Genomic DNA, 14551 nt, shown 5'->3' on the forward strand with positions numbered 1-14551 from the left:
TTTCAGAACACTGAACTTTTCCCCGAAAAAACCGGTTTCACGAATTAAAGTTCGGCGGAACAGAATTAAAGAACCGATTAAAATTAATCATCCGATGCGCAGAAACTCGAGCCGCGCGCTTCATTTGCTTCAAAGGACTGCGCGCATTTCGGCGTAGCCGTTTTATCTGAACGGTTACGGGCGACGGGCACCGAATATAACCGCGGAGCCACGTTATGAAAACAAATTGCCCGGCCCGGCAGAAGTTTGCGATACTTTCGGTAGTCCTTGTTTATCGATATTTACGAGACAGTTTCAGTTCCTCGAATTCGCCATTATCGGGTGTTCCGTTTAAGCCGGGGTCCGCTCGATAATCCAATGATCCGCGATATGAAACGATACAACGCGTATAAAGATAACGTCGCCGGTGCACATCGGCGAAGTGTCGATGTCGCATTATGCAAATTGCGCGTGACACGTGCGATATTTCGTGGAAGTTGCGGCACAACCGTGTCCCCGTGATGGACGAAACTTTGCATGAAATCGGGTCCGGAACGTCGTTCGCCGATTCATAATCGAGGGGACCCCGCCGACCGGCAACGGCGTCCAAAAGCAAATGGCAGAAACGACGAGAAATCATGCGTAAAAATCTTGTGAAACCTTTTTCGGGCTGTTTCCGACAAATTTCTTTTCCTGTCGTAATCTGTTGCCCGAAGAGAGAAAAGGGAACGCGACGAAGGAAAGAAATCGTTTCCGTTCCTCCTCGAAGAATCTTGCAATTAATTAAAAAAGAAAAAAGAAAAAAAGAAAGAAAGAAAGAAAACACGAGGATAGCCGTTACATTGCGATAATTAAACTTCAGCATTTTAGCCCGTCAATTAAAAATTAATCTCACTATACTGTTCCTAACATGAACTTAATCTCTTAGCGATCCGAAGAGAATAAGCGATAAAACGATGATTGCCGTGCCGTTATTGTGCTGGTACAGAATGGACATTCAGAGTTTTACGGTACATCTAATACGAGAGCATTAAAGAGCCTGTAATAAATGAGTGCCGGGTTGCCCGCAGAAGGGTTAATGTCTTTCTTATAAACAGAGAATGCTATTCGGACGGAACTATCTCAAATATGTTGGAAACCGCAGGATCGCGTAAACCGGGCATTCCCGGTTTTTCCGTTTGCCGTTCGCCTCTAGAAAGGTGGGGGATAATGGCTGGAAAAATGACAACCGTATTCGAATCAGCAGAAATAGATACGATGACTCACCATGAAAACCATGAACCTTGATTGCAGGTTGGCGCTCTCGAAGTAAGTCAGCGTTTCCAGCCACCGTGCTCGCCCGTGTATACGCTGTTCACTTCCTTTCTCCGTTTCGATCCTTTTTTCCTGGGGTATTAATTCACTTCACAGCCGAGAAATCGATCGGTTAGTTCACAACGATAATCACAACTCGATCGCACTGTCCGATTCGTCGGTAATACGTGTGCAGAACTATTCCTTTCGGAATCGCGCCGGTCACCGGTCCGATTGCGAGCAGCTCGCCAGACAAACCGATGATTAACAAATGATGCGGGGAGGGAGGGGGGATCCAATGGGGTACAGTGATCCGAGAAAAACAATTGATCGTCCGTTATTGCTTCTCGATTATCTCTAATACATGTGTGTGTGTGTGTGTGTGTGTGCGTGGTCGTGTTCGTGTGTGTTTGTGCGTGTATGTGCGTGTTCCTGTGTTTGTGTGCGTGCGCGTGTATGTGTATGTATGTATACGTATACAGAGAATCGTTTGGCAAACGGTTTTTCTTCCCGAACAAAAGACTGGTGTACTATATCGCCTATTAATGTAACTATCTAAGTAAACTTATCAATTGGCTATCGGTAGGTAGCAACAGATACAGATACTGGCTCTCTACTGGCATCTGATTGGCATACTGGCATGAATACTGGCCCGTTCGGCGTACGTCACCTGCAACATACAAACGTGCGTATCTGCATTAGAAATTAGTCGGTACGATCGCGGGAAACTTAACTAGTAACGGCATGTTTTATCATGCGGTGGACGAAATTTGTATAAGAACGCCGTGATTCACAAAGTGATTAATGTGCTTCGTGAAATTTTTGCTAGTTGTACGCCTGGGAACTTCGCTACGATGTCATTACGAAACGATTTGAGTCATCAAACTTCGAGTCTTCCCTTGGTAATCATGGAATTAACACTCGCCGGTCGAGATCAATGCGAGAATTTCTATCGGAACAGTTGCTTCGCTCTATCACGGCAGCTGTACGAGAAACCCATTTCCAGATTGTATGCGTTTATGAGAAATATAAGTAGATCACAATATAGGGTAACACGTTCGAACAATTTAGAAATTCTATTTTATTGTTTATCAACTCAATTATTATGGACAGAGATAAATGTCTACGTAGCTCCTATGTCTTGTAATTAATACAGAGAATTTTGACGTTGCATACAAATCCCAAAAATATTGTACGTCCTTGAAGGGGGTGATTCCGGAGGTCATTTGAAGTAACTTTTTCCTTTGCGAAAATCTTCTCCGCGGCTTTGTTAAGGAGTTATCAACACGGAAAACACGGACCAATCAGAGCGCGGCTACGGCGGACGGATTCCAACTCGACCAATGCCGATGCCAGGCTCAGCGCGAGTTATTGTAGCCGCGCTCTGATTGGTCTCTGTTTTTCTGTAATAACTCCTTAACGAAAGCACGGAACAAATTTTCGCAAAGGAAAAACTTATTTCAAATGACCTCGGGAATCACCCATTTGAAAAAAGTACAATATATTTGGGACACCCTATATACAGTTGAAACACTTCAACGAAAATGACACGAGGTAAAATATTAACACGAGTATCGCAAATTCAGGCTCAACTATGCGAAAAATCTCTGTGAAAATGTCACAAAACCTGATATCACCAAATTAGATTAACATTTTTTATTAAAAACTGTTCTTATGGAAATTTCGTTCACAACAGCTTCAGGCTAGTTTCTCGGTCCCGTTGAACCTAAGTTCTCGGCCGGCGGGAAAACGGGTTCCAGTTGCGCAGTCGAAAAACCGGCGGCCCGATGCCGCGCCGCACCGATTCAATTAATAGTTACACACAATTAGGACTGCTCCGAATCGCAAATTAACAGAGCTCGCGGTAACACGATACCGCAAGGGCGATATCATCTAAAAGGAAATTTTCGCGGTAAGCAGCATTAATGAGCGCTCGCGATTTCAATTTGCGCGCCGCGAGCGAACGCCTCGGGAATTTTGCAGCGAAAGACTAAACGAAATACAATAGGAACAAGGAGCTTTTACTGTCCCTGACAAATAATTATTCGATCAAGCAAATCAAGTGTCTATCGTTATAATCCACATTTTCAATGTCGAAAATACTTTCATAAACAGTATGAGAAAATACGATGATAAAACTCGGCACATGTAAACAAAATATTAATGTAAAAATGAATATGTTTATTATCTCATAATGTACAGAACGATCAAATTAGACACTGATTTAAAGGAGGATTTAATCACCCTCAAGAATTCAGAAAATTTTTCTTTTGAAAAAGGTGTTCTATTGCTTCATTATGCTACTTAAATTTCTTTATAATTTCCTCGCGGAGGTAGGCAGTTTATTATTTTATATTTGGTAGTGGGGTAGTGGGGATAATTCCGCGACATTTATCATCCACGTGTTGGCGACATATACAGAGAAATCACTGTTCCATTAATCTTTGGATGAAAATCGTCTTACGTTCTACAAATGGTGACTGCCATAAATACACAAATATCAGCGTAATTTTTCGGTCGTTAACAACTATTTTCTAGAGAAGACGTCGGGCACATATAAAATGCAATTATCTCGGAAAAATCATAAAGTATCATAGATTTATAAGAGAACGCTATTGTGCGGCGACCATAAAATTTGCAATTAACGCAGGAAACGATTTGATTTTATCGCGGTTCCTCGATCGTCGACGGTAAAAGTATACGTTCCCTGTGAACATCCGCGGCTTAATTGCCGCGATTGGAAAGTGGAATCATTTTTTTTCCGGCGGGCGGGAAACGGAAACGCGGATTCGGCAAGTTGCTCTCGATCAGGATCGAGGAAGATCGTCGATCGGAAAACATACGTAACGGGTGGGACCGTAACAACGGGCAATCGGACAATTTTATTGGGCGCGGTCGAGTTGTTGGTGGGCCGGGCCCGTGACGCACCCGGTCTTTATTTAAATGATTCGATCCGTCACGCCATAATCGATTAACGTTAATAGCCGTGGAAATAGGTGCCGGGGCACACCGAGATGCACAATTTCTAACTTACCGCGCCCCTGGGCGAACACGCTTCAGCCAATCAGCTGCGAAATGTTTTTGTCCATTAATTAACGTTCCTCCGCGCGCATTACACAAGATTGTTATCCGGACCGTTTGCGGGAAAATCTCCCGGTGTTATCTGATCGCTCCCCCGCCTCTCCCGTTATTATTAATACACCGTGTAATTTGCGGAAACACTCTACGCTTTCCTACACCCGGTCGCCGCGCCGCGCCGAGCCGGGCCCCGATACTTTAATTACGAGTTGTTGGGAATGACTTTATCGCTCGGCTAAATAACCAAGCGCATTAAAATCCCCTGACACGGTGAGTACACACAATGTTTCAAAAGTTTAAACGATTGGCAGAGCTAATTGAAGGGAGCGCGAGAGCACAGATCGTGAATCAGATAGCCGATTTTTCAATACGCCGCCACACGATATCGTGATGTGCTCGTAATATCGGTTAGGTGCACTGCTAACTGATTAGCTTGTACACTCGCGTCCAGAAGTATCGGGATGTCGAATTGTGTTTAGAGGAGCTGGTGTCTAATCAGTGTCAACAGGCTTTCTCAATGTTGTATTAGCAAGCTTACTTACAACATTGTTTTGTTCGCATACTTTGTATATGCTTCATCGAAAGCGATCTTTCGTGAATCGTGAGAAATAGTGCTCTTTGGCCCGGGAGCGCTCTGAATTTGCGCCGAGAGCCACGCTTCAGGGCGATGACGTCAGGAAAAAAAAATAGAGGGCGTGGCTTCGTTGCTCTTAATACTAGGTTTACGGGACCCGTCAAGATGACGGGTTTTAAAATTTTCAATGTACGATTATCGAGATTATAAAAATTTGGATAGACGCATTCTTCTTATTTCTATAAAGTAATGTAAAACAGTCACTTTTAGTGCTTCGTAAAGCCAACGTTAGACGAAGCCAGGATTCATTTTGCTAGGTCAGAATTGGAGGAATAATGTTGTAACTTGACAGTATAAATGGAACGATAGATGAAAGAGCACGCAATTTTGTTTAATATAATAACAGGTCGTTCGAAGCAGATATAAATATTTTAAGTTTTATGTTGCAACCTACTTCGCCGGTTCGCAGCATAAAATGGACGGTTAGAGGCACGCAAAAAATGTGCACGAGGCTAATAGATTAATATTTAAAGTAGCGTACGATTGTTGGAAGGAAAGAGCGAATCGTTTATCGCCAGAATAAGAGATAATCGAATATCGGGGGATAGAAAGGCAGGATTTCTTAAGTGGAAAACATTTGCATCGCACTTCCTGATGTTCCAGATTTTTCGATTTAATTTTCTCGTTGCGCGCCTCGTAGTCGTGAACTATTTTTACAAAACGTTTAAAGACCCGTCTAGACCGCAGGCCATTTCCTCCGCGTGCGATCCGTGCACTGAAAACGCAACACAAGGCGGATTGCGTTTCATAGGCCGCGCTTTGCGGGCCCCCGTTGTCTCAAGGAAACGATCTACGTTAACGGTGAATTCTAGATCCGGCACGCATAATATAGCACAAACAATTCGTACACAGCGTGTGCAAAAACCGCATTGGTATTCGCACTTTCGTTGGTGCACTTTCACAGCGGACTTGGTAACGGTAGCCCTTGCGCTCCTGCAACCGTAATGCAATTCTCTGCGCGAAGGAGATCTGGACGAGTCTCGAACGCAAAATCGGGATACGGTTGTGTCTCGATTTCTGCGAACACTTCGGGACCGAAATGTCACTTTATTGTAGTGTACAGACGCTATTCCGTAATTCCTTTACGTTGAAAGTACGAAGGTATAAGCAGTACGTAAACGTCAACGCCGAAGTATCGGTGACACGCTACAAATTTTCATGATACGTTTACGAACGTATTCGTCACTTTGCTTAACACTAGGTTTACGGAGTACTAAAAATTACTATTTTACATTACTTTGTAAAAATAACAAGAATCTGCTGCCAAAATTTTTAGCCATTTTTTTTTTTTTAATAACATATACCCAAAGAAATAAATTTGTTGAATAATTCCTTATGGACGTAGATTAAAAATATTAGATCTCGTCATTTTTACGAGTTCACATCTAGACAGCCTGGAAAAATCCTAATTGGAAATGCTAAATGCAGTCTGGAAAATGCGTGGGAGACACGTTGTCCATCAAGCGAATTTTATACAAACTCGCTGAGGCTGCAGTCTTCGATAAACGATGCACTGTTTGCAGTCCATTATCGTATTCTATGAATTTCTTATACCGGAAGTGAGTCAGTTTGCATTCAAACTTGAATTATATATTTTCCTGACAAAGGTCTCGTAGAAAGTCAAACACAAAATACAATTATATTAAACACAGATTAGTCCCGCTTGATTGCAATTATGATTACATTGCAGATTTTATGCATTTCTGACAGAATTCAGACTGCCAATGTATTAATCTTGGCTTATTACCAATTATTAAACAGGTGAAGAATTTCTAGCTGGCTTCCGTTTCTTGCAGTTGCTGGAAACAAATTTTCTTTTATAGAATAATCTGCAATCCAGTCAACAATTTAAGAAAGATAGATTATCGGAAGATTGGAAGACTTTCGAATGTTATTGGCACTATCAGTTGTCGAGATGCTTCTTTGCCAGCGATAAAAGGTGCACAGAACCGTTCGATTTTATTTCTCCGATAATGTTTCCGAGCGTTCTCCTGAAATCGCGATAAAACTTAGTTAGCCGAGCGCAACTTTTACGGCGTCTCGGTGACACACGGAAACGGATAACAGGAACAGAGACAGGGGTGCACCATTATAGGAATGTCAGCACCAGTCTACATATGTATAGCACACAGACTTAACAGCGATCTAAAATACATGGACACTTCCTAGTAATGCCGTCGCGCCGTCCGCTCGAGTTTTGTTGAATTTCGCGCGTGTAATAGAAGTTCTAATGAAGCGTAATAAAAGTTACAGCGAGAGTTCACCGTAGGAAAGTTCCCTGTGCAACTGGGTTTGCGCTATACGGCTACCGACTTAGCTCGCGTGGAAGAAATTATGTGCACAGTTGTTGCGTAAGAACGTCCACTTCTTAAATAATCGAATGGCGCTAGTCACGCTTCATACAGATTACATTTTTTTTGCCCCCGTGGTGGAATTTCGCAAATCTACCTTTCCGGTTGAGGTAATCGTTCTTCGGTTTATTTTACGCTGAAAATTACGAGATACCTCGGTCTGTTTTGCAACAGTGATGAATTCTTTCGAAATTCCACCATGGATACTTATAAAAGCTCATTTGCATGTCGGCCAGTTACTCTGGCGCGAGTAATCGCCTAACTATGGCGAGTCCCTTTTCGTAGTTCTGCGGAAAACACCAGGAAAGATCCAGTTTTCATTAAACGAACTTGTCCGATAGGTACAAGTACCTATCGTAGTACGTAGTACATAGGTACAAATAGGTTTCCGACTGAAACCGACCATTTAGTTAGCCCCGTTAACATTTTTATGGATCTAACACTTGAAGCATGCATTATACCTAAACTCGTGCCACTGCAAGAAATATTATATAACACCGAGGCGAGCGGGAACGTTTTAGAAGTGTCGAACCTTTGTATCGTATGGATCAACCACAAGATTATTAATTAAGTTCGTATCTGCACGATTTCAATAATTTCAACTGTTCGACCTTTGAATTACACGTAACACGATGCATTGTCAGTTAGGTACACCTTTCAGTTGGGTAACAGGAATTATGGCAAAATTCAGTGAAACACGACACAGTGGAAATATAATATTAAAATTGTGAGGAGAATTAATAGTTTTATTCAGTCACAGTATCGTGTAATCGATGCAGACAATTTTGATTTTTCATGCTCCGCGGTCTACTGACGAAAATATTAAAATACGTGCGACTCCGAGAGGTAAAGGACGAACAAAAGATCCCGGCCAATTGAAAAATCGCTGTCCGTTGCAGCTCGGAGTTCAAACAATTTCGAGGATCGAGACAAACGAGACCGAACTAGCTGAAACTGTTTCCGAGCTTGCGGCTCTAGCAAAGTTAGAGGCTTCTTGCGCCTCCGCTGGAAATAATGAAGCAATCAGACGCGGTGGTAAGTGTTCGAGCGAGAAGCTTTACGCTAATTTTAGAAAACGTCTAACCGCGAGCATAGAAAACGCATCGGCCGTCCATTAATAATACCCGACCCGTATTTCTCCGCGGCCAGGTACATATAAAGAAACGCGTGAGCGCGCGCGCGCACGATCGCGTCGAGATCCAGGAGGGAGGCCGATTTATCGATCTATCCGTCGATCGGGACGATCGATCGCTGTCAGCCCGTTTTATCGCGAGACAAACACCCTGACGATGCTGCCGATAAAGGCCGGCCCGAGAGGCGTCGACGGGCATCACCTTATCGATCTCGATCCTAAATCATCGTCGGGGCCGGGGATCTCCGTTTAAAATACGAACTGCGTCCGATGCACCGATCGGAGCTGTCTCCCCGTGGTCACCGCTCCGCGAGTGCAACCGCTGCACCGGCGGCGTTGCACTCTCCGACTCTTAATTGAAAGGTTACGAAACCTCGCGTTTAACGAATAAACGCGCTGCCTGCACCTTCTACTGGGTGTCCCTTCTGAACATCTCCAGAAAATCGCTAGAAAAACGTTTCGCGTGCAGTCCGAGTGCAGTCGGGGGTTGCATTCGCTGTACACTGCCGAAAGTCTTCGAAAAACTGGTCGAAAGGTGTGATTCTGTGACAATATATTGCAATGTCTTGTTGTAATATCATTTTGTGAAGACAAGAGCGCATTTTTCTAACGTTAAATATGCACTTCGCTGAGAATGATCACCGTTACCAAAAATATTGGATCTATTTTTCAGTTTGTGGTTATTAATTGAATTATTGGACTTGTCTCGAACTTTTCCCGCAATTTTTGTGGCCTTCTTCGTACAAATGAATACTCGTCTCGTAGTATAACTAACAATAGAATACGTTCACAGATTTATAATGATTCGATCTTGAATCAGTGACATCTGAAGTTATAATTGAGATTGAGATCGACCTACAAACAGCAATGAATGAAACAGAAGATCCGATCGCTTTCAGACACTTCGTTATCGATCACTCTCTGATCGATGATAAGTAGATTGTATGCATTTATGACAACAATGAATAGGTGAAATATAAAGCAGCATGAGAATTTGAAAAATTTAAGGATATCCATATATTATCTCAGGAAAATTATTAAAGGCAGAGAAAAAAATAATGAAAATTTTTATTTCACGTAGAGATCTGATGATAATAAGCATCCAGTGGAAATTCTCTATGTCGAATCTATGTGACCAGCAGAGATTTCCAACTCACCCTGTATGCGTGGCTCTTTCACGCGAATATGACTGCGCATAATCGCGAACGCCCAGTGATATATCGAGCGTCCCGTAAAAATCGTCAGCCTGGATTTTCCATAATTTCGCGTTGTGCAACGGCGCTGCATCTTTTGTGCGGCCCATTGAATCGAGTCTGATGACTCGGACGTCGATATATTAATTCTCCCGCGGAGATTTGTGAAATGTTACGGAAAGAGGAATAGGCAGAGGCTGACTAGACATCAATATTGCGTTTCCGTGTAATAAGCAGCACATTAGCGTCATTACTTCAGTCAGCTGGATGATTATTGCTTTATCGCGGCTCTCTCAAAATAGTGTACACTCTGGCAGAGTGTCCATTACTGGATATTCAGGATTAGAATATTGACGCGAGCGTCTACTGGAAACTATTATTCACATGCTCGCCGCGGATCGCATAATCGGACAAAAGTGTTCAGTCGTTATTGGGCGTGGAAAAGGATTAACGCCTTTTTGCGAGGCGCTGTCAGCGAATACATTATTCATTTAAATTTTTCTACAACTTAACCCTTTGCGGTCGTATGTCTGCTCTCAGCCACCACAGTAAAGAATAATGCTGATCTTACACTACCCCCATAAACATATATAAAGAATCCATATAAAGAAGATTAAATGATGGAGAAATATAAAATATAATTTTTACATAAAATTAAAACATATTCTTGTGTCACATATATCTAAAGATTAAAAAAGAATTAGTAAATTTTGTTTTTCTTTTGTATCACTGTTCGTTCAACAAAAATTAATTCTGACCAGCACGACACCTATGCATAAACTTGATACGACCGCAAAGGGTTAATAATTATTTATATGGCTTTCAGAAAATTGTTCTCCGATACTTCAATTACTGCTTCAGAACTTCATCGTTCTGTGACTCCAAATCATTTTTAACAAACGCGACACTCGTTTCTCCGTATAATTCTTACAGCTCTCGGTACAAACGGACAAACAGTCAGCACTCGAATTTAATGAAAAAGTCCGCGGGACAGAACTGCTGGAACATTCGAGCGGAGAAAAAGTGGACAAATGGTTCGGACTCGGACGGAATCGAGTCTCGGGGCTGGGCTCTCGGTCTTCGGGCCATAGTATACGCGCCTCTATAGCTTTATGAATGGAGCAGCACGCGTGTGCGACGACTGGAACAGTTCGAGCCGGCAGCGAAAGTGACCTGCTCCTAAGCTGTACCTGTTCCGACGCACGGCTCGGCACGGTGGCGTGGCGTGGCCACGCCGAGGCGGTGCGGCGCGGCGTGTACGCGCGCACACGCGCCACAGGCGCAACAACCGCCTCGGATAATTGCACCGAGCTGAGCGCGCGTGAGCGCACCGCTGCCACGCCGAGGTGCAAGTGTGAAATTCATCGCGGGGTGCCACGAATGGTGATCCCAGGGCCACGGATTTTGCGTAATTCGCACCTTTAGGACCGTGCCTAGGGCCGCGAAAAATTTCCGGCCCGTGAGAAGCGCGAATTCCGAGCGGAATTGTGGAATCGATGCAAATTGCACTCTAGAACAAGATTGAGGCGGAGAGACGATAATGAGTGGACTGCAAAAAGTTCTCTCGCGCTCTAACGATTTTAGAAACTTGCAAACAGGGTGACTGGTCCACTACCTCCAAGTGGATGAACATAATTCGTATTAAAAAATTACATTTATGATGCGATTGCCAGCTACATGTTTATCGCCATGCCAGAAACATGTCTGTATCTGATGTATTCGAAGATACATTAAACACAGATGATACGTTAAATTAGAAATGGGGCGATTGGTCGTATCGAATGTCAATCAATTTATATGTCAAGGGGTTAATATGCACATCGCAGTCAGAGAAAGATCTACAATTTTTGTAATATCTGCATCTGTAGGTGCCTCGTTTAACCCTCGTGTTAATGAAAATATTCTGCAACATTAAGTTCGCCTGTGGCTTTAATTTAGAGAGCGCTGCAATCGAACGGTTAAGACTTCTCCAAAGTATGAAAACGAAGAGATGATTAGTCTGGAGGTTGCAAGAGACGTACTATCCACAAAATGATGGAAGGAACAAGGGATGGTATACAGATACTCTCACGAGTTTCACTCGAGCGTTTCCCAATTCTACATGGAGCTTCGAGGACGTAAAGAACGTAATTACGAAAGTAATTTTGAGACTGTTCTATGCTATTTAAGCGTAATCGTATTCGCCGGCTCCAATAACGAGTAGAAAGTTTATGAATATTAACGTTAATAAGGAACGAGAGGAAGGGGGACAATTGGGGAACGAAACGGTGCAACTTTCGCGAGATCGCATTAATATCGCGATGATATTTGTTGTTCAACGAGAGATTTGTTGTTCAACGAATTACTTATTTCATATTTGTCCAACTTGTGGTCGTAAAACTGCGATTTCGGGGACTTAGCTTGTCAGCTAACGCTGTGCAAAATGTTCTTTCAGTCTGCTTATCTTACACGTGATAAGAAAGTATTCTAATCGCGTTCTTGAAGAGAGTTAGTTGGAGCCGGAATCAACTGTGTTGATGCATTAACACTATTCGCAGTATTCTGATAAAAATTGTTGACAAATGCAAATCCTTGCCTCTCTTATAATGTAATGCGAGATAGTCTAATGTTAATAAATAGACTGCGGATTTTATGCATTTACGACAAAAATGGGTAAGCAGAATTTCAAGCAGTGGACATGTTAAAAAGATTTAAGGGCAGCAGCGCTTTAACACGTTAACTGCCATGTCACCCATATATGGGTGACGGAATTATTTGTCCAGGTTTTAAAATGAATTTTTACGTTAATATATTCATTGTACCAAATCTGATTAGGATCTGTAAAACACAACAAACTTGGAGGACTACACAATATCATACATTTAATTTTTTCATTTTTTATTTCATTAAATAATTTACTTTGATTTTATGGAGTTTTGGAGGTTTCTAGTTTGGCAGTCAAACTGTTAAAAGAAGAAAGAAATTTTTATTTCGCTCCTGTGTCTTGCAGTCAATGTAAATATTTTTTATTTTGCATAAATATCCGCAGTCTATTAATAAAAGAAGAGTGCAGCAACTTTTCTCAATAATGCAAACTACCGTTTAGTAAAACGATTCCCCAAAAATTCCGTCTCCAAAAATAGTCATCGGAAGATCGGTATAGCGACGATACGTTCGACCGTCAAAGCGTTAACGTCACTTCGCTGAATTTGCATGGAAAAATGATTAGGCGCTCGTCGACACGCGACGTGTATACGGTTACAAACGGATTGTGAGTTTTCCAGCAGGTTTGACGCAGAACCCATAAAGACACGTTCCATATTTCCCTTCCAGTCTCTCTCTCTCTCTCTCGATGCATTAACATTACCGTGGCTAGTGACATGTCGAAATAGATATCTGCATGGAACTCGGCCAGTTGTACTACCGGTGCAAATAATTGTGTTATACGGGGACAGGGGCAGATAACGATCGGCCGCAGATCGCTGGTATCCGCGTGTGAACGAAAGCACATGTACCATTGCCAGGACATTACCTTATCTGGCCTTCTCTCCTTTCGCCTTGAAGACTACCGTAGTAGTCCGCTCGTATAGATATCCGCGACAGACAAATGCCAGAGTAGCCGTGCGTGGAGGCCCCGTATCGCCGAACTAGCGAGTAAAACGCTCGCGCGGGGACCAGATACGAGAGAACACGCGAGCGCGTCGAGTCGCGTCGCGTCGCGTCGCTAATTGCCGCGGCCGATTACTTGAACAATCTGCGGTACAACAATCCGCGTGACGCCATTATGAAACCGCGGGCGCATCCGACGACAAAAGCAACAGCCGAGCGCCCGAGGGGCTCCTCGATATGGAATTCACGGCAGACTGTCGTTATCGCTGATAACGAGACGCAAACACACTGCAACCGGCCGACGATTGCTAAATCGGAGTCAGTTATAATTAGAAGAGGAAGCCGGGTGCATCGCCGGGCAAAAATGTCTGCAGAACGACGCGCCAGAAGCGATTTTTATACCACGTTTACCGAGTGGAAGGAAACGACATGTTGCTCCAATTTGCGATGACTAAACTATGGAATAGGCTGTCCATCTTTATGCACGATCTAAATTTTCTGCTGCAGTCGCGAGAAACAGGAGCCGTTGCGAAACATTGGCTGAATATGTGACGATATTCTTAACACGCGAGCACTTGCTTCGACCGCAGGTCTGATATAGTTATAACTAACCAGCAGATCTTTACACAGAATGGAAATTGTGTTACACAAAAATTGATTTCTTCTCTCGACAATTGTAACGAGTTGCAAATAATGTACAGGTGATATTAAATTTCAGACAATAGTAGACAATTTTAGGGGGCGTCCTTGTCGCTTCGAAATCGACGACGGCCATTGAGAAAAAAAAAGTAAACGTCGGCTATTTTTGCAAGAACCGCTTTCTACGAGCGTTTCGACGAAACGTTCGGATGGCAGCCTTCTAAACGGTGTTTCGTGTCATTAATCACGGTTTCTCTTTGGCAGAAATCCGAGGGATCTATTCGGGCTCCTCCGATTCAATTGATCGATCCACGACAGAGCGACGGTGACGTTCGGATACCCGGTGCCCGTCGATGAATCCATCAACGTCGTTCATTCTCACGCGAGCCCGTTACTCTAACAATCTTCTTTTTTATCGTAATTAACCCTATCGGACGACGGCCAAATGATACCCGTTTTCTTTCGCCTACCGCCGACGCCGTTAATTAAACTAATTGCGGCCCCGCGCGACTAACCGCCGACTCATCATCGTCTTAGAAAGTATAGCCGATATTTTATTACGGACACCAATTACATTAACGTATTATGTTCGCGCGGGATGCCTGCAATTAAAACGTATGTATGTACATATGTATGCGCAAATGAACCTCTCCTCGGGAACACC

At 43.2% G+C, this 14551-nt stretch overlaps 1 protein-coding gene across 2 annotated transcripts in view; it reads right to left on the reverse strand.

Moving 5' to 3' along the window:
• Positions 1 to 14551, reverse strand: part of LOC143353362 (uncharacterized) — a 487736-nt gene that overhangs the window by 456793 nt on the left and 16392 nt on the right. For both annotated transcript variants that reach the window (XM_076786626.1, XM_076786625.1), the window contains exon 2: positions 1246 to 1942. In XM_076786626.1, the coding sequence (XP_076642741.1) occupies positions 1246 to 1257 (12 nt within the window). In that variant the 5' untranslated portion in view covers positions 1258 to 1942. The remainder of the gene's footprint in view (positions 1 to 1245; positions 1943 to 14551) is intronic.

The sequence above is a fragment of the Halictus rubicundus genome, chromosome 4, assembly GCF_050948215.1.
Source record: "Halictus rubicundus isolate RS-2024b chromosome 4, iyHalRubi1_principal, whole genome shotgun sequence".
In the NCBI taxonomy this organism is placed as follows: domain Eukaryota; kingdom Metazoa; phylum Arthropoda; class Insecta; order Hymenoptera; family Halictidae; genus Halictus; species Halictus rubicundus.